Source organism: Ochotona princeps, chromosome 16 (assembly GCF_030435755.1).
Source record: "Ochotona princeps isolate mOchPri1 chromosome 16, mOchPri1.hap1, whole genome shotgun sequence".
NCBI classification, from domain to species: Eukaryota; Metazoa; Chordata; class Mammalia; order Lagomorpha; family Ochotonidae; genus Ochotona; species Ochotona princeps.
In genome coordinates this window covers 2,410,061-2,434,180 of record NC_080847.1, presented here as the reverse complement: position 1 = coordinate 2,434,180, position 24,120 = coordinate 2,410,061, and the positions used below count along the sequence as shown (strand labels likewise).

The 24,120-nt window shown below is 57.4% G+C and overlaps 1 protein-coding gene across 1 annotated transcript in view; it reads right to left on the bottom strand.

Annotated features, from left to right (window-relative positions):
• Nucleotides 1-10,666: 10,666 nt before the first annotated feature.
• COTL1 (coactosin like F-actin binding protein 1) overlaps nt 10,667-24,120 on the bottom strand; it is a 63,215-nt gene continuing 49,761 nt past the window's right edge. Inside the window, exons 4-5 of the mRNA XM_004584061.2 lie at nt 22,872-23,029; nt 10,667-11,915 (exon numbers count right to left, since the gene is read on the bottom strand). Of these exons, the coding sequence (XP_004584118.1) occupies nt 11,805-11,915; nt 22,872-23,029 (269 nt within the window). The 3' untranslated portion in view covers nt 10,667-11,804. The remainder of the gene's footprint in view (nt 11,916-22,871; nt 23,030-24,120) is intronic.

The window sequence follows — 24,120 nt, the reverse complement described above, 5'->3', positions numbered from 1 at the left end:
GGGGTGGGGGCTGGGACAGGAGTGGGCCTGGGACAGGGGTGGGGGCTGGGACAGGAGTGGGCCTGGGACAGGGTTGGGGGCTGGGACAGGAGTGGGCCTGGGACAGGGGTCAGGGCTGGGACAGGGGTGGGGGCTGGGACAGGAGTGGGGGCTGGGACAGGAGTGGGCCTGGGACAAGGGTGGGGGCTGGGACAGGAGTGGGGGCTGGGACAGGGGTGGGGGATGGGACAGGAGTGGGCCTGGGACGGGGTGGGGGCTGGGACAGGAGTGGGCCTGGAACAGGGGTGGGGGCTGGGACAGGGGTGGGGGCTGGGACAAGGGTGGGGAATGGGACAGGAGTGGGGGATGGGACAGGAGTGGGGGATGGGTGGGAATAGAGTCAGCGCCACACAAGGGGCTGTGACCGCAGCTCGCCTTGCCCTGTTGCCCAGCTGGCCGTGCTCTGGCTTGTTGCCATGGGGATCCAGGTAGTGGGCCATCCCTGTGACGCCGCCATCCCTTATCGGAAGTGGTTACTCTGCTTGGGGTTCAGTTCCCTGCAATGTGCCTGGAACAGTAGAGATGGCCCAAGTGCTTAGGCCCCTAACTGCAGAAGACCAGTGCTCCCAGGCTCCTGGTGTCCACTGGCCCAGCCCTGGCCAATGCGGCCACCTGGGTGAGTGAAATAGCAGATGAAAAATCTCTCTCCCTGCCACCCAGATAACTCAATGCTAGAAAAAGAGAAAGAAATGCCTGCCGTCTCCTTGTGCCCAGCAGAAAGCTTGTCATTGTGCCTGCCCCCATGGCAAGGAAATGTGAGACCCAGCCAGGTCCCCTGCAGACCCAGGCGTGGGGGCATTGTCAGCAGAGGATCCCGCCGGCCCCAGAGGCTGGAGCCAGCATGTCCCACTGGCCCACGGGCACCCTCGTCCCCTCCCCACCAGCTGGTGTCCCCAGCTGCTCCCAGGAGCTGGCTTTCTTTTTCCCCTTTCCACCCCAGCCCCCAGGGCTGCCTTCCCACAGGCCCTTCCACAACCTCTGACCCCTGCACCCCCAGGGACAATGGCAGGCCTGGGATGTCTCCAACCCACTCAGGGTGGGGGCCTCACCACTCACACAGGGGAACAACAGTAGGCTCCCTCAGCCCTCCCTGGTGCCATGGAAACCCTCACAGGGGCTCCAGCAGCTGAAGGGAATATTCTAGCATCAGGGAGGGCCTGGCAGGAGCCTATGGGCATGGAGCAGGTTGGGTCTGCTTCGGGGTTTTCAGGCCCCCATGCCCTGGTCCTGCCATTTTGTGTGTGGGCAGAGGGGCCAGCATGGGGTACATGGCCCCCAGCCCCGGGTCTCCACTGCTTCAAAACTGCACGGTGGCAATTGGCACAGTGAGAACATGGTTTGTGCCCGGAATACCAGCATTTCCCAGGCAGGGCCACCCATGCCGGAGACTTCTCCTGGAACCCAGAAGCTCCGGGACCACACAGCCATGATTGCTGTGGGTTAAGGTCTGTCCTCAACACTGCTTTTGAGTCACCCTACCACCCACCCTCTGCACAGTTAGTGAGCTCAGGGGGTCAGGCGCAGCCCATAGGCCACCCACAGTCACCATCAGCACAGTGAGAAGTTGGTGTCTGTGCACACAGTCAGCCCAAAGGCGCAGGTGGGGGACACATGCCACAGGGGCCAGGAGGAGCAGAGTACAACTGCTCAGTACGTGACCTGCTTTGGGGGACAGGCATCCTCTCAATGATGTGTTTTTAAAATGTCTTATTCACTTTCACTTCACTGGAAAGGCAGAGAGAGAATGCACTTCCATCCACGGATTTACTCCCCAGATGCCTGCAGTAGCGCAGCAGCTCTAAGCCAGGAGTCCAGAGCTCACACTGAGCCTCCCATGCAGGTGGCAGCAGCCAAGTCCTTGAGCCATGGCCTGGTGCCCCTTGGGATGTGTGTTAGTAGGGAGCCGGCTCAGGAGCAAGCACCCGGACCTTAGCAGGTGCTCCAGCAGGGATGCCAGCTTCCCAAACAGCTGCTGGGCCCTCTGTGCTGTTCCTCCCAAGGCTGTTCTTCTAAAGACAAATACATCCTGGGGTTGGCAGGGCAGGGAAGCAAGCCTGGGCTTTCAGGGGCTAGGCACCACAACAGCCAGCCAGCCCTGTCACCGTGTAGAGACCCGCCCCTCAGAAACTGGGGCTAAAGATGCAAAAGCTAGGAGGTATGGAGCAGCAAAGATCACTGGAACAGATAACCATGTTGGGATAGCCACCACATCACTACAGCAGACGGCCACGCTGGGACAGCTGCCACGTGGCCACAGCAGACGGCCACACTGGGACAGCCGCCATGTCACCACAGCAGACGGCCACACCGGGACAGCTGCCACGTGTCCACAGCAGACGGCCACACCGGGTGACCCACCACATCACCACAGCAGATGGCCACGCCGGGAGAGCCGCCACGTCACCACAGCAGACGGCCACACTGGGACAGCCGCCATGTCACCACAGCAGACGGCCACACCGGGACAGCCGCCATGTCACCACGGCAGACGGCCACACCGGGTGACCCACCACATCACCACAGCAGATGGCCACACCGGGACAGCTGCCATGTCACCACAGCAGACGGCCACACCGGGAGAGCCACCACATCACCACAGCAGTTGGCCACACCGGGACAGCCGCCATGTCACCACGGCAGACGGCCACACCAGGACAGCCGCCATGTCACCACAGCAGACGGCCACACCGGGAGAGCCGCCATGTGGCCACAGCAGACGACGCCGGGAGAGCCTTGCCACTGCTGATGGAGGTGGCTGATGGACAGCAAGAGCCACTCAGCTGCCTGAGGACGCTCTCAAGCCCTTCCCAGGCCTTCCCTCCCACTGAGAGACCCCTCTAACCCATCATGAGGGGCTTGACCACATGAGCTGCCACACCTGCAGCATCTCCAAACCAGCTGAGTGTTCTCACCCTCAAGATTCAAAATTGTCTCAATGCTGGGACAAGAGGGTGGTCCCACACTTGACCCCACAATGAAAACAAAACCCAAGTGCTCCATGAAACAGCCTTTAGGCTGCATGATTTCATGTTTAGAAGGTATGTCATATGGGGCTGCTGCTGTGGAACAGTGTATAAAACTACTGCCTGTTGAGCTGGCATCCCATATGCCGGTTCTAGTCCCAGCTTCTCCACTTCCAATCCTGCTACCTTTTTATGGCCTGGGAAAACAGCAGAGCTAGACCAATGCTTGAGCCCCTGCACCCATATAAGAGACCCAGAAGAAACTCCCAGTTTCTGGCTTCTGATTGGCCCAGTTGGGCCTTGTATGGCCTTTTGGGGAGTGAACCAGAGGATGGTAGACCTCACTCAGTCTCTCCCCTAACCCTTCTCTCTGCTTTTGCAGTACGTCTGTAATCCAAAACATCTCTGGTCCCAAACGTTCCAGAAAAGAGGGAGAGCTTTTGAGCAGCAGTAGACAGATCCCTGTGAACACTGCCTGTGTCTACAATTCCACATACAAGAACACTTGCACTATTTCACTTACATGTGTGTGTCTACAACCTCAGTGCATCAAAGCTGTGCTTGTGTGTATGTAGGGGCAAGCACAAAGAAAGTTCTAGAAGATCACAGATCCAAGTGGAGATGGCAGCAGCTCGTGGCATGTGGCTAAGGGGGAGTGGCACGTGGCATGCTGCACACTTTGGTGTTATTCCAGCTAGTCACACTGGCTAGGCATTGAGTTGGCCTTTCTTTATTTACTAGAAAGGTGGAGAGCAGAAAGAGAGAGCTCCCACCTGAGGGTACACTCCCCCAGATGCCTGTAGCAGTCACGGCTGGACCAGTTCAAAGCCAGGAGACCTGAACTCGGTGGGGGGCAGGGACCCAACAACTTGAGCCACCACCTGCTGCCCCTGGGGCATGCACTGGCAGGGAGCAAGCACTCAGAGCCAGGCACGTGCTCTGTGACAGGGGAATGCTGAGGCAGCCAAGCACCTGCTCAGCATGCCAGGCACCGCTGCTCTCGAGTTTATGCTACTTTTAAGTGAAAAGAAAACTCAGATAAAGACAAACAGCAACCTCGGGAGTCATTTCCACGCATGTCTCAACGGTTTAAGCCTTACAACATTTCCGGATGATGCTCAGGTTTGCCGAGTCCCAGTGGCTTGGACCTGGAGCCACAGCCCATGCGAGATCATCCAGGGAGTTACTGAATGCCTCCTGGTCGGCAGCTGCAGTGTGGAGTGTGCTGTGTGCACCAGGGGCCAGCATTCCCACTGAGCTGGGGGACAGGCCCACAGGGGCAGCAGCAGGTTCAGGTACCCAGGTGGCCAGGCTCCATCCAGACATGTGTCCACCCTGGGTGGCACCTCCCGCTGTGCCACTTTGGATCCCTGTGAGCTGAAGGTAGCATGCAGTGGCAAACTTGGGGGAGCCCGACACGCCTCCACGGACTCAGTGCAAGTCACATGTTCCGAGAAGTGTCTGCTCTCCCCTCTGTACCAGGAAGGGCAGCAAGGAGCTGCCAGAGGCTCTGGGACATCCACAGGGCAAGCCTGCCTCCCTCAGCCTCCATTCGGCCCCCAGGCATCTGCTTCTTTCACCTTCCGCTGCCACTGCCGCTGCCGCCAAGCAGCCAGTCCTTCCTCTTTCTGCAGGTGCACTGCTCCTCAGGGTACCTGCCACCCACCGCCTGCCTCCTGACTCTCCGGGGAAAGCTGCCAAGTGACACAGCCGAGTCTGTGCTCAGAGCCCAACCTCCAAGGGAGCTGGGGCTCATGTCCAACTTTTCAGCATCCCCCAAGCCCACAGGAGGCGGGAAAGGGTGCTAAGCACCCAGGTCATGGCCCAGGACAGACAGGAAGGACCCAGGCCCAGCCTGGGAGACAAGGCGGAATCTCACCACTGGGTCAGATACCACAGGACTACCTACTAAGGGACAGAGAGTTGCTGCAATGCAGAACAAGGCTCAGAGAAGTCTGGCAGCTGGGGAAGGGGCACCAGCTTAGCCACAGCAGAATCCTGGCCGCCCCTTCTTCTCGGATTGCTGCATCCCTGGATGAGAACTCAAACCCAACCTCACCAAACACACTTCACTCCGCGAGCGATTGCTCCAACACACCACACGCATGGAGGAATGGGGAAATCATCCCAGGACTCCTTGGTGGGGGACAGCTCGAGATGGTCCCATACAGCTGTCTGCTGCCCCCCACCCCAATAGCAGCCGCAGCCCAGCTGCATGTTATCTCCTGTGGAGTCAGGAGTAGGGGCTGGGGAACGGGCTTTGCATCTCAGTGGGATGCTCTGCCGTGGTCCCTGGGTTACCATGGCAACCCTCCATCTGGGCAATTTACACCAACTTGGGAAAGCATCTGGTGACTGCACAGTTAAGGCTTCAGAGACCCTTCCTTCACTCCGCGGAGACCTCAACGTGTGGTCCAGGGGTGGTGAGCGCAACTGCTTGCCACAACCAGACAGCTAATGCTGAGGAGGTCAGGTGGACGGTGGGCACGGGCCCCTCCCCGTGCTGCCCCTGGGGCCTGTCCCCTCTCTCTGCGTGGCAGCCTGGGAGAGGGGCTTTGCAGCAGGGCACCTGCAGACATGCTGGGAGGCGCAAGGTGTTAAACAGGCGTGATCCAGATGGCCAGCTGGGCAGGAGCGAGCAGGCCCTGGGCCAAGAACTGGAGCAGCAAGCATAGGTGGCAGGAGGACCCAGGGGCAGAGGCCCAGGTCCTGCAGGGGCTCCTGAAGACCCTCTTCCTCCAGCCCCTTCAGGCCCACCGTGGGGCTCTTGGCAGCAACCAGCTTCCTGCTGGATGCTTCAGACTCAGAACAGGCGCCCTGAGCGCCAGCTGTCCGTGCTTCCCCACCAGGCTTGGGGATGGGTGGGGCCTCTTCCCCTGTAGCTTTCTTCTGACTCCTTGGCTCCTGGTGTGCTTTAACCCCAGCTGCCTGGCCCAGGCAAGCACTTTGGCATTTCCCCGTCTGGTTGCTGGACATGCTCTGTGGACTCCCTGCTTCAAAAAAATGCCAAAACTTTGGTATTCAAGGTAGCGGTGAAAAGCATCTCACAGCACCTGGCTCCGCGCAGCACACACGTGAACACCTGTGTTTCCTTCAGCTCTGAAGCATAAAGCGGTGGGGTCTGACCTAGCAGTGGAGATGCCAGCCAGGATGCCGCCCAGGGCAGGCTCCAGCTTCCTGCCAGGGCAGACCCTGGGAGGCGGCAAGGATGCTCAAGTCCCCAGGTCCCTGCCAACCTGCCAGACACAGGGCAGACCCTGGCAGAATCACTAGCTCTCAGCTTGGGTCAAGCCCACACTGCTGTGGTGTGCATTTGAAGCGTAAACCGTGTGCTTTCTCTGCCTCTCAGAGATTTTATAAACCAAGGTGGATGTTTTCAAAGGGTAAGTAGGTCAAACACCCAGAGCCTGAGGCCCCTCCACACTGTCCCACCGATGGTGCGTCCTCACGGCAGCGGACATGTCCGCTCATGGCAACGCCAGGGAGTGCCTGCAAACCCAGCACAGGTGTTACGCTGTGCCGGGTGCCTTTGTTAAGTTGCTTAAATTATACTCACCTTGGGGTTTAGGATTCCTCAGGACATCTTTCACAGCTTGGCATGTCCCCGACAGTGACATCAGACATGGCAATGAAGGGGATGAGAAAGGCAGCAACGGAGGGTTCGGAGGGTTCGTCCATGTCACTCCAGCCCAAATGGCCCGTAGGAAACTACTAACTCAGCCCCTGGCGCAGGAGCCCATGGGGCACCTTGCACCAGAGCCATCCAGGTCCTCAGCCCCAGAGTCCCTGGGATGTGTGCTCTCAGCCTAGGATGGCACTCAGGCCTGCTGCCTGGGGAAGACACCCAGGCCAGGCCGCCCCTGCAGCCTCAGCCCCTCCGGGCTCCTCCAGAGCCTTCAAGTATGGAGGGAGGGGCCGGGTAACCGGAGCTCCATCTGGGGGCAGGGAGGAGCAACACAGGTGCAGGGACGGCTGGGCGCAAGGCAAGGCAGGAAGCAGGTCAGAGACCAGTCTTTGTAGAGGGAAAGGGCGAGACTTCCAGGCTGACGGAAGGAGAGTGATGGGGGCATCCGAAGCGGGAAGTGAAGGGGGCCACAGGCAGGCCCAGCAGCTCCTGCAGTGGGCCCTTGACCCAGGACAGGGAGGCGGTCTGAGGGGGTGGCAGGTGCTGGGCTGTGGCTGCAGGCTTGGCACTATAATCCTCTTCTGAATTGGGGGGGTGGATTTTCTGGTGGGAATGAGAAGGCTCAGCATCGAGGTGTGATCTTGAAGGCAAAGCCCCACAAAGTGCTCTTTGTCTCCTCTCGGGACTCAGGGATTCTCTGGCGTCCCTCAGCAAGCGGGCGCCCGCTCGGAGAAAGCTCTGTGTGGAAGTGGTGGGGCGAGGCTCAGCTTACAGGTGCCGCCAGAGAGCAGTGGGATGGGCCCCCACCTTCAACTTCCTGCAGTGCCCTGGAGTCCACATACCTCGGGCCTCCTCTCTGCTGTGCCCCTAAACACAGAGCTGCCTCCCGAGGCTTGGGGTAGGGAGCAAGCTCTTGCAGTCTGCACACACACAGCCCACCTGAGGCCCACCTCGGCTTCACTCTGCCTGGAACTTGCTGGCAAGGGTCCCGTTGCACCTGTTCTGTGGGGTCAGGATCCGCACCTGCTTCAAGCTTCTCCTTTGCTCTCATCAGACTGGTGGGATGACTGCTCGGGTCCTCAGGCTGTTGTGTCCCCACAGCCACGGGGCAGCTCCACTGCTCGACACTTGCTCCTCTTTCTGTGGACACCAGCCCAGTTGCTGATATGTCTACACTCCCTGCCCACAGCCTGGAGGGACTACCTGCCAATGGGTAGTGTCCTGGCCAGGGGGCATGGGGGCCCCAGTCACAGCCAGTCACTGCACAGAATGTCAGAATCCATTCATTCCTATGCAATTCCACCAGCATGGGCTAACACAGATGCTTGCACCTGGCACCACCTGGCTCCAGTCCTGGGCTGGCCACCCCCTGGGTGCACACAGTAGTCTGTGTTCCCATTCACTGACATGGAAGAGCCACCTCATAAAGTCTCCCCTGAGCTTCAGCATAGCTGGCAATGTGCCTTGGGTACCCCACTGTGGGTGACAAGCATCCTTCCTGAGGTCAGGCTATCTGAAAGCCTGGAGCTGGACTTGAACCTTTCCCTAGCCCTCCCCACCTCCACCAACCCAGGAGGGCCCCACAGCCCCTGCCTCCTGCCACCTGCCACCAGGTATCAGCTCTGGCAAAACACCCCAGAGGCAGGTGCAGCCTCCGCAGGGCTGGGGCCAGGTGTGGCCGGCAGAAGCAGAAGGATCTAGACTCTGTCCCTCTACCACACACCTGGCCACAGCCCTTGTCCCAGGTATCCTGGGGCCGAACATAAGTAAAGTCCCCAGAGTTACGTCCCCATGACAAAGAGGCCTGGTGAGCACCACTGAGGCTTGGAGCTGGGCTGGGGTTACCAGCTGGAGCGCCATGGGCCTCAGGCTCCGAGCGGAGCTAATTCTGCACCCCCAATCCTTAACAAGGCCTCCCTGGCTGACCTCCTTTGCTGCTTTCTCTCAGGCGCACTCACAACTCACTAGGGAGCAGGGAACAGGGAGCCCGGAAGGAGGACAGCCTGTTGTCGGGGGCAGGCCACAGGGGATCCCTCTGTCCTTGGCAGGGAGAGCTCCCATCCACTGGTTCACTCCCCAGATGCCTGCAGGGGCACCAGCTGCCAGGAACTCCATCCAGGTCTCCTTCAGCTGCCACTGCTGCTTCTGAGGTCTGCGGCCGCCAGAGCTGGAGTCGGGAGTGTCGGAGTGTTGGCTATCAACCCCAGATGCCTGAAACACAGGCGTCTTCACCACCAGGCCAGACACCTGTTCCTGGCGCCCATGGGCCCTTGTTCTCCGTACCTGGAGACCCCAGGCCGGAGGGGCCTTGAGGTGGGGGCCATGAGGGAGGCTACCAAATGGGAGACACACCAGGCTCCCTCCTAGCAAGAAACCACCTGCTGAAAGCCTGACACACAATCAGGGGAGGATTAAGGTAACTGCTATTTCTGAACACAGAAACCAAACAGCCAATGAGTGGTAGCTCCTATGGGAGTCCGGGTTGTGTGATGGCAAGCTGACTGGAGGGCCCAGACACACCTGCCTGATGGAGGTGCACTCAGGTACAGGTGCAGGTGGGGCAGCCCCAGGCAGCTCTGCCAGGCACCTCGGGGGATAAATGCTAAACCTCAGTGCCTTGGAAGCCATCAGTCACCACCCAGGCTCCTGCAAGACCCCTCTGGAAGCAGCCAGCTGCACCCCCAAAGCCTGTCTCCTCACTCCCAGAGTTCTCAGCTCGGATGCTGCCTCCTCTGCAAAGTCCTCCTGGATAACCCAACTAGACTGCTCAGCTTCTCTCAGAACCCAGGGACTCCTCCTGGGCTGTAACTGTGTCCACTGGGTAGGGGGAGGGGGCTGGCGTTGTGGGGTCAGCCACGCAGGGCAGGGCTGTGGGTGAGTTGGTGTGAGCTGACTCAGCATCAGAGGGCTCCCACGGCCTAGGCCAAGGCCTGAGCAGAAGCAAGACTGCACCCATGATGAACACACAGGCGCCACAGGGGCAGGCTCCCTTCCAGCCTGGCCCCACGCAACCAGTCTCTTCTGGGCAGAGACGATGTCTGGCCAAGGCTGGGCTTCAATCTTGCTGGCCAGAGCCAGGCCTGGCTGAGCGGTGCCTAGTAGTGCAGTGTCGTGAGTGTAGGGCGATGAGACACGGACCCTGTGACCCACAAGACCTGCTCCTGTGTCCTTCATCAGATGATGAAAAGGAAGGCCCCAGGGAGATTAGCTCATTCGCCAAAAGCCACACAGCTGGGGCAGCTGTGCATGGACAAGGGCCCAGGTGTGGCTTGGAGGTGACGCGTGGTCTCCCACTGCTGAGTGGCATGGCCACGGCCTGCCCACACACCTTGCGGGGCTCGGAGTGTTTTTCTCTCCCTACCCCCGCCTCTCTACACTGGGTGCTCCCAGCAGCAGCTGCTCCGGCCTCATTCCGAGTCCCCAGGGACTTCAGCTCAGAAACGGTGTCACAGCCAAGCCCAGGAAAACGGATTCTCTCAGCTTTGCCAGCAAGGAGGGCTCCGGGCCCCTTAGGACACCTGAGCTGATGCAACGGCCAGGCCTCAAGGCCAGGACTTTCCCATACTCTCCTCCTCCACCCCCCACCCCCGCCACCACTGGGACACAGGGGGCCTGGGGCAAAGCCCTACCCCCAAGGGTGGCCGTGGGGACACAACAGCATCTGCTGACTGGTGGCTGCTCATGGGCTGACACAATGGGTTAAGCCGTCACCTAGGAGAGCACTTCCACGTCCTGGTGACCACACCTGTGATCCAGCTCCCTGCCGACACGCCTGGCAAGGCAGCAGAGGACGGCCTGAGCGCTAGCGCCCCTGCACCCGCAGGAGACCCGGGAGGAGTCCCTGACCCTGCCCTGGCTTGCTGCTGTCACTTTGCCCCTCAAATGAATTAACAACTATTAAGAAAAAAGGGGTGCACTAACCGAACTAGCTGCTGTGTGGGTATGTACTTCACCTCCAGTCAGTGTGCCAACGGTTACCGCTGTGCCCGCAGCCAAGAAACCTTGTCAGGCGAATCAAGAAACCAAACTATTTTCTTCCTTTTTTTGAAAAAACGCAAACTGTTTATTTCTGTAAACTGAGCGCAGAGATGTTCTTCACAGCCCCAACGCAGGCCAAACCTCTTCCCCAGCAGGAGCGGAGTAGGGGAGACGAAGGAGGGAGGGAGCTCTGGGAAACGGGCTCCGCGGGCACCATGCCTACTGTGCCATTCTGTAACGGTAGAGCAGCCTTGGGACTTTGGTTTGCAGACCCCAGGCTGAAACCCCAGATTTCCTAGCTGCTGTGGGGGCTGGAGCTACCGTTCCCCAAACACAGTGAGGGGGCCAGCCCCGTAGTGTGCAGCCCAACCTTTGGACAGTATGGAGTAAGCCCCTGGTTCTGCTGGGTTCTCAACCCTCACCTGGAGCCTTTGTCCCTGGGGTCCTGGGAGCCCCCCAAAGTGAACCCTGAAACGCTCCCCAGATCAGACCTGGACTCCGCCTCTGTCCCTGCTTGTGCCATGATGAGATTTCAGGGAAAGAATGGGAATGGGTGGCTTCAGACCACATGACCAAGTCACTGTCAGGCAGGGTTTAAGGCAAATTTTCTCACTTGCTTTGGGCTGGGTGGACCAAACTTCTCACCGCCCAGCGCAGCGCACAGGCAACTGGAATGGAGGAGAGCCGAGGACCCAGGAGAGAATCCCAAGGGGTCTGGGTATGGTTCGTGGGACACGTGTGTGCTGGCGAAGGCTGCAGGAGGTGGGCACAGGCCCTGGCACAGCGGCCCCCACAGCCAAGGACAACTAGGCTTGGCGACACTGGCCCGGGTTCAGGAGCAGTGTGCTGGTGGTGGTGTTGGGGCTGCTTGGGCCTCACACGGAGCACCCTCACAGTTGATGAGGGGCACAACCTTGGCATTAAAATGATTTTTCTTCAGGACCAACAGAAGAAAGAGGGGAAGAAAAGGAGGTTGAAGGAAGCTGGGACATGAGCTCATGAGATGGGGCATGGCGGGCACAGCAGGGCTTGGGAGGTGGGCAGGGTAGGCAGGGCAGTGGGGGCAGATGCCGGGGCCGGGCGCTGCCTCTCCTCGCATCTCTTCTCCCTGGTGGGCAGGCGGGCTGGGAGCCGAGACCGGCGGTCCCCAGGCCCTGGGAGCAGCAGGTGGCGCAGGCGAGGGGCATGGGAGGGCAGGGCTACTCCGTCTGGGCGTCATAGTTGGCTCCCCCTGCCTTCTTGAGCTCGCTCTTGATAAAATCCTCCTCCAGCTCCTTCCGGTCACTGATCACAAACTCTTTTGCGAAATTCTGCAAGAACAGTGAAAACACATAGATCCCAGTTAACCAGGAGGCGGCACGTGACCTCGGGGTGCCCAGTCCACATGCCAGGTGGCCCCCAGCACCCGAAGCTCCAGAAACTTCAGAAAGTGAAGAGAATGCACAGCTGATGGCAGGGAATCCGAGATGGAGAGGCAGGCACTGGACCTTGCTGGCATTCATTCAATAAACACCAAGGCCAGGTTATGGGGCACAGAGACGGACACGGCAGACAGTCACTGCCTGATCTTGGGGTCCCTGGGTGGCAAGCACATTGTCCCCAGATCTGGGACATGAGGGCTTCAGTACATGCTGGCAGCGGAAATGCAGGAAGCAGGTGAGCTGGCTTATCAGAGAACCCTAAGCCCTGGAGATAAACGGGCATTTACAATGGGCTCCTAAGATTCAGCGAGCAGGCGTGCTTCATGATGGCGCAGATACGAACCCAGAGGAAGCTACCAGACACAAAGGTGACAAGCAAAAAGCACCATATGACCCAAAGTCTGTACGGAAAAGTCATCACAGCAAGCGGCATCACTGAGTATCTGACCGGCGCCAGGCTGACCCACAGAGCAAACACTGTCCTCAAAGCCCAGCACCCCCACACCCAGGGCCACATGCACACCTGCCCCGAGGGAGAGCTGAGGACACAGGGACCCGTGTCCCGCCAGTGAAAGGAGCTGGGCAGGGATCCAGGCCACTGTGGAGTGAGCCTCAAAACCCAATGCCAGGGCCCAGTGCTAAAGGGCCCAATGCCAGTGGCCAGGAGCTAAAAGTCCTCACCTTGAACACACTGGGATCCCATATGGGTGCCGGTTCTAATCCCGGCAGCCCCACTTCCCATCCAACTCCCTACTTGTAGCCTGGGAAAGCAGTCGAGGATGGCCCAAAGCCTTGGGACCCTGCACCCACATGGGAGGCCTGGAGGAAGTTCCTGGCTCCTGGCTTCAGAATGGTGAAGCATCAGCCATTGCGGCCACTTGGGGAATCATTGAACAGATCTTCCTCTCGAGCTCTTCTCCTCTCTGTATATCTGCCTTTGCATCAAAAATAAAATTAATCTTAAAAAAAAAAAAACAAAAAACAACGCCAGGCCCAAGAAGCCAGCCACGAAAGGCCATGCATTGTCTGATCCCAGTTTTTAACATTTATTGATTGATTGATTTCAGAGTCAGATTTACAAAGAAAGAGATCTATCAGTTGGGTCTTCCCCAAGGGGGCTGGGCCAGGCCAAAGCCAGAAACTTCCTCTGGGTCTCTCAGCAGCTGCAGGGGCCCAAGCACTTAGCTCATCCTTGGAGCTGGACAGGAAGTGGAGCAACCAGGACTGGAACTGCAATTCACATGGGATACTGGAGTCACAGGCAGAGGCTTAACTTGCCAGGCCACAGCACTGGCTCCTACGCCCATTCAAAAGGTATGTGCATGGTTACCAGGGGCTGGAGAAAGGAACAAAAAATGACAGGAGCTTTCTACAAATACGTGGTGGTGATGGCTACACAGCCGTGCAACACGCACCCCCCGTCACTGAACAGTATGCTGGGGGAAGGGAAGGTGGGTGACGAGGAGAGGCGAGGGAGGCTCCCTGTACCATACACAAAACACTCCCCAAGAGAGCTGTGTTGTCTCTGTGTAAGTCCCACTAAACGCTCGGTATTATTTCCATTTTAAACAAGACAAAGGCGGAGCAGAGGCAATACCTGCCTGAAGTGATAGTTACACGGTGCAGCTGACCCGAAAGCTGACCTCTGCAAGGAGCCACCAACTCCTAGGGGCCAGGAAGGGTGGCAGTTGGGCCATACTGTGGGTAACGAGGGGCAACCAAACTGCCCCCTTTGAATGTGGCTGGTTCTAACCCAAGTTAAATTAAAGAACATCTTGGGCCAGCAACGTGGTTCGCAGGCTAAGCCTCTGCCTGCAGTACTGGCGTACCGTAAAGGTGCTGGTTCCAGTCCAGCTGCTCCATTTCCAGTTCACCCCTCCATAATGTACCTGAGAAAGCAATGGAAAATGGCCCGAGTGCTCTGGTCTCTACACCCAGGTGGGAGATCCAAAAGAAGCTCCTAGTTCCTGACGTGGGGCCAGCCCTGCTCTGGCCATGATAGACATCTGGGGAGCGAACCAGGGAATCAGAGACTTTTCTTTGCATCTCTCTGTAACTGCCTTTCAGACAAAAATAAATCGATCTTTTTTTTAAAAAAGTGGTGGTGGTGGGGGGAGTGGCAGGCACAGTATCCTAGTGGCTAAAGTCCTCGCCTTGCATGTGCTGGGATTCATACGGTCATTGGTTCATGTCCCAGCTGCTCCACTCCTCAGGATGGCCCAAGGCCTTGGGACCTGCACCAATGTGGGAGACCTAGAGGAAGCTCCTGGCCCCTGGCTTCGGATCAACTCAGCTCTGGCTGCTGCGGCCACTTGGGGAGTGACCCAGTGGACGGAAGATCTTTGTCTCTCTGTCTCTCCTTCTCTGTAGATCTGACCTTACAATAAAAATAAATAACTCCTTTCTTTAAAAGTTCATGAAAAGGCCTGGCGGTGTGGCCTAGCGGCTAAAGTCCTCGCCTTGAGCACACCAGGATCCCACATGGGCACTGGTTCCAATCCCGGCAGCTCCACTTCCCATCCAGCTCCCTGCTTGCGGCCTGGGAAAGTAGTCGAGGACGGCCCAATGCATTGGGACCCTGCACCGGCGTGGGGGACCAGGAAGAGGTTCCTGGTTCCTGGCTTCGGATCGGCACAGCACTGGCCTTGCGCTCACTTGGGGAGTGAATCATCAGATGGAAGATCTTCCTCTCTGTCTCTCCTCCTCTCTGTATATCTGACTTTGTAATAAAAATAAATAAATCTTTAAAAAATATATAAAAGTTCATGAAAAATAAAATCAAGAACTAAATTTATCAAACAAATAAATGTAAAATAAAAGGACTCCATCCTGCCAAGAAGGACCTCAAGTTCAAGTTCTCCAGTGTCCTTGCTATCAGGGAGGTTAATATTCACCAAGCAGCCGACGTGTGCCAGGCACAGCCTCATGCCCTTTCTCATTTAATCCTCCCTCCCTGTGTCAGCTTTTTTTTTTCTTCTTCTTCTTTTAAGATAAGTTCCTTGAGCTAAGCTGGAAGAGACTCAGCACAAAAACACCCTAAAGAAACTTTGTATCCCCCCCATGTACCTGACCAGGACAGTGAAAGTGGGTAAGCTGGACCTGAGAGACAGGAGAGGTTTCCCAACCCTGGACCCTGACAGCTCAGGGGAGCAGCGGGGGTGGTGAGCGCCTGGGAGGCGAAGCCCACAGCCAAGGGCGTCCAAAGTTCTCCACTGTGTGATAGCTCCAGCGGTGACTCAAAGACATCAGTGCTGTGGCGCCTGGGTCGGTTAGCTATCTCAAGGTGCAGATTAAGAAGAAACCGGCTTGATAAGGTCTAAAGTGAATAACACTCACAGCTGTGCACAGCCCGACTTAAAACCACACAACATACACGGAAAAACAGATCATAACCTTGAATAAGCAGCAACGCAGGACAACACAATGCCACAATAAATGTAAAGGAGCAAAACTTGAAAAAAAAAAAAAACTCGGTGTTAACATATTTTAAACAAAATACCAAACTCCAGGGACAAGTTTAACACCAAAGTATCAGCCAAAACTCACATCTATCCTTAGCTTTCTGCCTCAGACGACAGAAGTGATGGTTGTTTTGTCTTCTGAAGACAGGTTTTTGTTGTGACGCCTTGGGGAGACAAGTGGCTCAACAAGCCCTGGGGTCATTACCCCACCACCTCCCAGGCACAGTAGCAGGAAGCTGAACAGGAAGCAGAGGCGGACTCAATCCGAGGCACTCCCAAAGGGAACACAGGTGGCCCCAGCGGCAGCCTAATATGCAATGCCACATCTCCCTCATCAAGTTGTGACCCACACAGGCATTTCTGAAGCTCCAGGGCCCATCAGAACAGAGCCCATGTCCTTCCTGGGGCAGAAGCCTGGGCCTGCTTCTCAGGTGGGTGGGCCTTGCTGGGCCCAGGGTTCCCCATGGGAGAGCTGATCAGAATAGAAGGGCCAGGTCTTCTCCTTGGAATAGCTAGACATTCTGGGTAGAAAAGACAAGTGGGGGTGGGTTCCTGGGCAGGTGAGCATGTGAAACGGGGGGCAAGGCAGAGCACTGACCATCACTGAGGCCAGGAAATCATTCCCTCCACCAAGCGCAAGGGTCACCCAACAACTGCTGCTGCCAGACACTGTCCCGTGCCTGGGAAGGGGAAATGACTGCCCCCGGGAAGTCTTTGAGAGAAGAAAGAGAGGCAAAGGTTAAGCTTCTACCTGACAACACCAGCATCCAAGTCCCAGCTGCTCCACTTCGAATCCAGCTCCCTGTTAATAGCCTGGGAAAGTGACCCAAGTGCTCGGGCCCCTGTACCCACATGGGATAACCAGAAGAATCTCCTGGCTCCTGGTTTCAAACTAGCTCAGCTTTGGCTGTTGTAGCCATTTGGGGAGTGAACCAGCAGATGGAAGTGTGTTTTCTCTCGCGCTCTCTCAGTCTCTTGCTCTCTCTCAGGAAAAGGAGGAGGAGGAGAGGAAGCACAGAACAGCTCGGGCCCAGCACACTCATCTCCAGACCAAGGCACCTCTAGAGCCCTCTCCCCCATCAGTCCCTAGGGACCCACACCCATGTGGCTAGAGTCCAGGGGCATGGACAAAGCCCCCTACAGACTGCAGGGTCCAGGGCTCTGGGGAACCTGGCTCACAACAATGTACTCAGATCTGAAAATGAAGGCTGTGCTTCCCTCAGGCCATGCCAAGCCCTTGCCACAAAGAGCACAGGACACAGCCGCTCCTCCCACAAACGGGTCAGGCGGCTGTGGGTGGGCAAGGCGCACACAGGCCACAGCACGCCTCCCTGCTCCCAGGGGCCCGAGGCTAAGCATAAACCAAAGACCCCACCGTGCAGCAGAAAAGACTCAGGCAGCCTGGGACAACGTGGGCCGGATTAAAAGCCTCCGCAGTCAGACCTCCAGGTTCCCCCCACTCCTCCCTCCCACCCATCACCTCCTGAAATACTCCACCAAAGGGCAAGATTCTACCAGAACAAAGAAATTGATCTGAAAAGAAGAGGCTCTGGGAACAGGCATGAGTCATCATAGAAGGAGGGAGACCAGCAGATGAGGCCAGTCTCACACTGGACAAACTGGCCGGCCAGCCTCCACGCCATCCAGGGTGGCTCAGGGTGACAGCGGCCTGCCTCACGGGGGAAGGAACAGGCATGGGGTCCCAGGGTGGACTGCAGGCAGATCTGGGTCACAGCCAAACAGGAGCACCTGCTGCTGCTATCAGAAACCTGAGCCCTGTGTGCCACCCACTTGCCTAGCCACCCCACCCTCCGACACAGCCTGGCAACTTCTGCGGTGGGAGACGCCCCCGTCTTGCCTGACCTCTGACAACCGCTTCATCTGCGACCAGGGATAGCTCCTGTGTCCATGGCAGAATCATAAATCAATCACAGCATCCCCTCCCTGTCCCCTGCTGAGTGCAGACTTAACCTCTGAATCCTTCTTAAGGCAAGGCTCCAAATAGCCCCCGGCTGTCGGTCAGCTGACAAGCTGGAGATGGCATCTGGGGTTAGTTCTTTGGTTCCTGTCCAGTCCAAGCTGTGCCCAACCTCCTGCTCCTCCCCCACTTCCAGGACGGTGAGTTTTTCCCCAAGAGAGAACTCAACACACACACAAAGATGTTCACTGTTAGAAAACACAGGCTGGTTCCATTTTTCAACAGAAGTCGGATAAATAAGTAAGCAGCATCTATGCTGGACACTTCATGTTCACCAAGCATCCACTACGCACTTTCATGTAACTGTCACAGATCTGTGAGCTGGATAAGACCAATGAGAACTGAGGCACAGGGAAGTGCTGGCCAGAGAAAGTGCATGCGCATACAGACACACACACACACACACACACCACACACCTCACCGGCTGCCACACACACACACACACACACACACCCAGAATACACCTCACCAGCTGCCACACACACACACACACCACACACCTCACCGGCTGCCACACACACACACACACCCAGCACACCTCACCGGCTGCCACACACACACACACACCCAGCACACCTCACCGGCTGCCACACACACACACACACCCAGCACACCTCACCAGCTGCCACACACACACACACACACACCCAGCACACCTCACCAGCTGCCCCCCCCCACACACACACACAGCACACCTCACCAGCTGCCACACACACACACACCCAGCACACCTCACCGGCTGCCACACACACACACACACACACCCAGCACACCTCACCAGCTGCCCCCCCACACACACACACACAGCACACCTCACCAGCTGCCACACACACACACACCCAGCACACCTCACCGGCTGCCACACACACACACACACACACACACACACACCCAGCACACCTCACCGGCTGCCACACACACACACACCCAGCACACCTCACCAGCTGCCACACACACACACACACACACACCCAGCACACCTCACCGGCTGCCACACACACACACACCCAGCACACCTCACCAGCTGCCACACACACACACACACACACACCCAGCACACCTCACTGGCTGTACATGGTTCACCACACTCATTCACAAAGCAGCAGTGAGCCATTAAAATTCTGAGATTGCAAATGGAAACAGGAGACCATAAAAGTAGGAGATGCCCTGCTTCTTTCCCAGGCCACAGGCAGGGAGCTGAACAGGAAGTGGAGCAGCCGGGACTCGAACTGGCACTCATACGGCATACCAGCACCAGAGGTGGAGCTTTAATTTACTACGTCATGGTGTCAACCCTTCCAGCTTCTTTCTAAGGCACATGCAGGAAGGTAGCAGGTGATGGGCTAAGCGCTTGGAACTCTGCCACTCACGTGGGTGGCCTGGGTTAAATGCCCAGCTCCTGACTTCAGCTTGGCCCAGCCCTGGCCAAGGTGGACATGTGGGGGAGTGAAGCTGGGTGCAGACTTCTCCGCATCTCTACATGGCAAATAAGATAAAGATTTCAAACAATGTGTCTGTCATCAAGAAAGACGAAGAACTGCTCTAAGTTTAAAAAATGCACATGGCACATATCATGCCCATCTCTCCAGAGCAGTTTCAATGGCTCGTGGCCTCAGAGCAGTGCTGGGGGACTGGTGCAGTGTGTCAGTGGGGGCAGGCCCTCCATTTCTGGGGCCTGAGCTCAGCTCTCAGGCTCCACAGCCCCACAGCAGGCCCCGCCCCCACCTGCCCACGGACACGCCCTGTGGACAGCTGTTCTGGGAACCTGTACATCTCCACATCGCAGTGCTCTGCAAGCAGGCCACAGTGCCAGCCACTCCTGGCTCTCCCCCAGGACGCCGGGGACGGGTGCTGGGCAGGGCCCCCCAGTGGCCACCACATTGTCATCACAATCCTGCAGAGAGGCCCCAGAACAATGGGGCGGGTGTTCTGTCCAGGACAGTTCCATGCAGCCGACGCAACAGCAGCGACGGCGGGCAGCCGTGCTTGCTGCCCACTCAGCGCATTCCCCGGGTACAAGTACGGCGTCTCCCAGCCCAAGCCACCCATAGCCCCTGCTGCCAGGCCACCACTGCCCCCGCCAGGCTGGCTTCTGTCTCCTGTTGTCCCCTCTCCAGCAGCCACAGACACGGCTCATCGCTCAGCTGGGTTCTTAACATGGACATGGCTCATTGCTCAGCCGGGCTCTGAATGTGGGCTAGAGAGACCTAGCGTCCAGCCCCCAGGGCCTCAGGCCTGTCTGCACTAGCTGTGGACTTGCTAGGGCCTGGTTTCCCTCCTGCTGCATAATGTGACCCGCCAGGGAAGGAGCCAGAACTGTGTGAAGTCAGCAGTGACAGTGGGACAAAGCTGGGACTTGGCCGGTGGTCTCGTCTCAGACATTGGCAAGACAATCGGGCATTGACAGGGGTGGAGGAGGATCACAAGATCCCATCTGCTGCCCATGCGGCCACACTCTCCATGGGAAAGTCCCCCATGCAGACACTGCTCGTATCAACTCGTAGGATCCCCGCAATGCTCAGGAGAGGCAGCAACGCTGTGAGCACCACCCTGCCGCAGCCACGCAGGCCCCAACTGTGCCCCCAGACCACTGCATGGCCAGGCCTGTCTACATACTGCAATTCTTTCAAAGGCCAATTCATAAATAACCTATCTGGTTTCTTAAAAGGGGGAAAAGAACAGGAAACTATTTCAGAATGTGGCAAATCACAATGAGTCCACTCATCTGATTTACCATGTGCAAAATGGGGAAACTGAGGCCCAGGAAGGAAGAGTTGGGTAGAAGGTCGATGCATTAGGACCTGCCCAGTGATAATGCCAGCACACGGGTGTCACACGGTAAGCCACCACCGGCAGCGCCAGTTTGAGTCTTGGCTGCTCCACTTCCAATCCAATTATCTGCTACTGACTTAAGAAAGCAGCAGAATTTGACCCAAGTGTTTGGGTCCCTGGAAGACCTGGAAGAAGTTCCTGGTCCCTGGCTTTGGCACAACCCAAACGCAGCCGTTGTGGCCATCTGGAGAGTGAACCAGTGGATGAAAGATCTCTGTCTCCCTTTCTAGCTCTGCATTTTAAATAGAAAATATACATCTTCAAAAAAAAAAAACCCTCAAGGAACAAAAACCACCTACCCAGTGACTCCACCTCCCCACAAAGTGCAGGATGGGGTAGGACGCCAGTCATGCCAGTCAAGTCAACAGCTCATTCATCACTTTACACAAACGCCAGCCTGTACACAGATGGTGGCAAGAAGAAGCTGAGCCAGGGCCCCCGGGCCTCAGCCATGGAGTGCAGAGGAGCCCCCGGACAGCATCCGTGTGACCCAGGGGACAGCCGGTGGCCCTGCCAGTGCTGGCAGGACCTCAGTGACCATGCAAAGACAGCAGGCCCCAGACAGCCTCACTGGCCACAATGAAAGCTGCAGTATAAGTGGGAGGGCTGCAGGAGCTCCTGACAGCACGCAAAAATGGAAAACGCACTGCTGACGGGCAAACCTCAACTGCACATCCGCCTGCCCAACAGGGCCCACAGTACACACATTGGCACCACGTCACACTATAGCTGCCAACCATACAAGCTGGCTATGTGACCCGAGCTAAGGCCAATCAGATCCTGGCTTCTGAGACACACAGATGTGGAGAAAAGAAGGCTCTTCCTTCTGTGCTCCTGACCCAGAAGGACCCACTTCCACTGTGCTGAGGCCTAAGGCCAAGCCAGAATGGAGGTGAGCGTGGGCCCCAAGGCAGCCGAACCTGACAGGGTGTGCAGACACAAGAGCTGTAGCTCCTGCTGGCTCATGCAAGAAGGCTCCGGGCACGCAGCCAGTTTCCCACAGTCCCACTCAGTCGCAGGACCACCCATCTACCCACTCAAAATTTGAAACTGTGGATAACTCCAAGGGGTATTAGGACTCCTCTGGGGGTGACAAGAATGTTCTGGAACTTGATGCTGGTGATGGTTGTCAGACTGAATATGCCATATGCCACTGCACTGGACCCTTTGAAAGGCCAAGGGGTTCATTTCATTATATTTTACATTTTTAAAAAGTGAGAGAGAATAAAAAGAATATGCGAGAGTCAGCAGTTGGAAAGGGGTTCCTGCCCCACCCTGCCAGGCCCCAGCCCCACCGGCTCTCCCTAACCCCACCCCAGAGAGGGGCAGGCTGCAGAGGGGTGGTCCCACAGAGCATTCTGGCCAGGGAGCACAGGATCTTACACATTTCCATCTGCTGCCACCCAGGAGAGCCCTAAAAATGAGTGGGCTGTTAAACCCCAGAGCTCTGGAGAAAACTGGCCAGGACAATAGGGCCAAAGGTCAAAGGTGTCCCAAAGCCAGGGTCAGGGCCAGACAGCTGGCTGCCGTGGGGTTTCCGGGAGCACCCAGCAGATGTGACAGAAATGGAGGTTACCGAGCACTGACTCTACCCCTGGCGTGGCACTCAGATGAGATTCACCACTTCCTCTTGTTATCTGAGAGGCAGAGAGATAATCCTGATCTGTTGGCTCACTCCCCAGACAACCACGGCGGCCCAGCCAGAAGCTAGGAGCCAGGAGCTCCAAGTCGGGTCTCCCTTGTGCGTGGCAGGAAGGCGATGAGTCAGGCCACTGCCCGCTGTTTCCCACAGTGCACACCAGCAGGAAGTGGGACTGGAGCTGAGCTGGGACTCCAACTCAGACTGTCTGGCACGGGACGCAGGCATCCCAGCTGCTGGCTGACCCTCCAGGCCATGCCCACCCTGTTACTTTCTCACATAAAAGCTTTCTTTGGGAAATTTTTTATTAACAGAAAAGCTGCAGGAGATAGTACAGAGTGTTTCCTCCCCCACAACACACGGGCGCAAGCACACACAGGCACACACAGTTCCCCCCGACTGTCGGTGGCACACTTGTCACAAGAAGCCCGCCTGGGCCTGCAGCATCTCCCTGCACCCCAGACTTGACTCAAACTCTGCCGTGTTTCTGTCCTGGGGTCCAGCATCCCAGCACTGACCTTCAGGTTTATTTTTTAGCAGTGCAGTCGCCATTAGAACATGCATAGGCCAACCTGGAGGCATTGTTGCCCCTGAAAGCTCAGAGACCAAGCGAGGCAAGCCCCCTGCCCCATGGAGCAGGACCCTGGGACCCTGGCCCATGTTGGTTATCAGTGCCACAGGCAGAGGGAGGTAGCTATCTGCCTTGTTCTGAGGGTGTGATGACTGGGACAGCCAACACAGCACCTGCCCCCAGCCTGCGTTCTGGGGCCAAGTGACTCCTCAGCAATGGCGTGATGACCTGAACAGCAGCATGGCTCGGCCAACAGCCCAGCTGAGTCACACTCCCAGGAATCCTACCCAGAGCCTTCTGTCCAGCTGGGTGCTGACCCATGCCCCCACCCCTCCTAGCCCCGGAAGAGCCCGGACCACCTACCTGGACCACCTCCTTCACCAGCGTCTTGTCCGTGCCGGTCTTGGCCCGCTGCAGCCCGCTGACATTCTCGCCAATCCACGTGATGAGGGCAAACTTGGACCTCCTGCTCATGGCGTCTCCCGTGGTGAAGCGCACGAAGGCAAACAACCGCACGTCATCTGTGGCCCAGGGCAGAGAGAGACACTGTGGTCATTCCTGGGCCTGGACAGCCCTGGCCTTGCAGCTGTGAGCACGCCGGCAGCAACAGTTGCATGGGGCAGGGAGGAGGTTCACTCCATGCTCTGCCCAACACTGTCTATAGTGGCACTTCAGTGTCCATCCAACAGATGGGCAATGAGGACTCAGACAGGTCAATGACAGCTCAAGGTCATGCTTAAAACTGGACCAGCCTGACACTTCTGGCCTTCCAAGGCCCAGGCTCCAGTCACTCACTGGTGTCACAGAGAGGGCAGCCATCCCCCAGCTCAATCTCAGGACTCTTGTTGCAACAGGAAAGCCATGTGGTGCCCACAAGAGAGTGCCAGGGATCAGACACGGAGGGAGAACCCAAAGGGAAATGGGTCCAGGGGTGTTTAGACGGTGTTTCCAAGGGGCGCATTGTGCTTGCTATACCACAGCCACTCTGGGGGCGACCAGGCTGCACTCCATAACCCTCTGCTTTGCTGCCTCACCACAGTTCCCACATGGCTGCTTCACAATCTCCCCCAAAGCGACCCCGCCAAGCGCCCCTCCTGTGCTCCCCACCCACGCTCTGTGCCTTGAGGAGGAAGCCACAGGTCCAGCTCAGCTCACAACAGGGGCAGTCCCCGCCCTAACTGTAGTGATAACATCACCTTGCAGCACTGCGGCCTGGCAAGTGCTGGGCACAGGAGGCCCCTGCTTCTCAGGCCCCAGCTTATACCCACACAGTGACACTCCAGTCCTTACACCGGCACGAGACGGTCCCTCTCACTGAGCACAGTGGACCCACCTCTCAAACCTCCTGCAGATTTGGGTCCCTACAACCTTTTCCTCTTTTCCATTGTAAGTGAGTCGGTTATTTTAGACTGGCTTTTGCATTATTTGAAAGAAAAGATGAAGCTCTTTCATCTGTTGGTTCAATCCCCAAATGTATACAATAGCCAGGGCTGGGCCAGGCCAAGCCAGAACCACACGCAGGTGCCTGAAACTCAATCAGAACCCAAGTGCTTGAGCCATTACCCGCTGCCTGCCAAGGTGCTCACCCATCAGCAGGAAGCCGAGCAGAGGC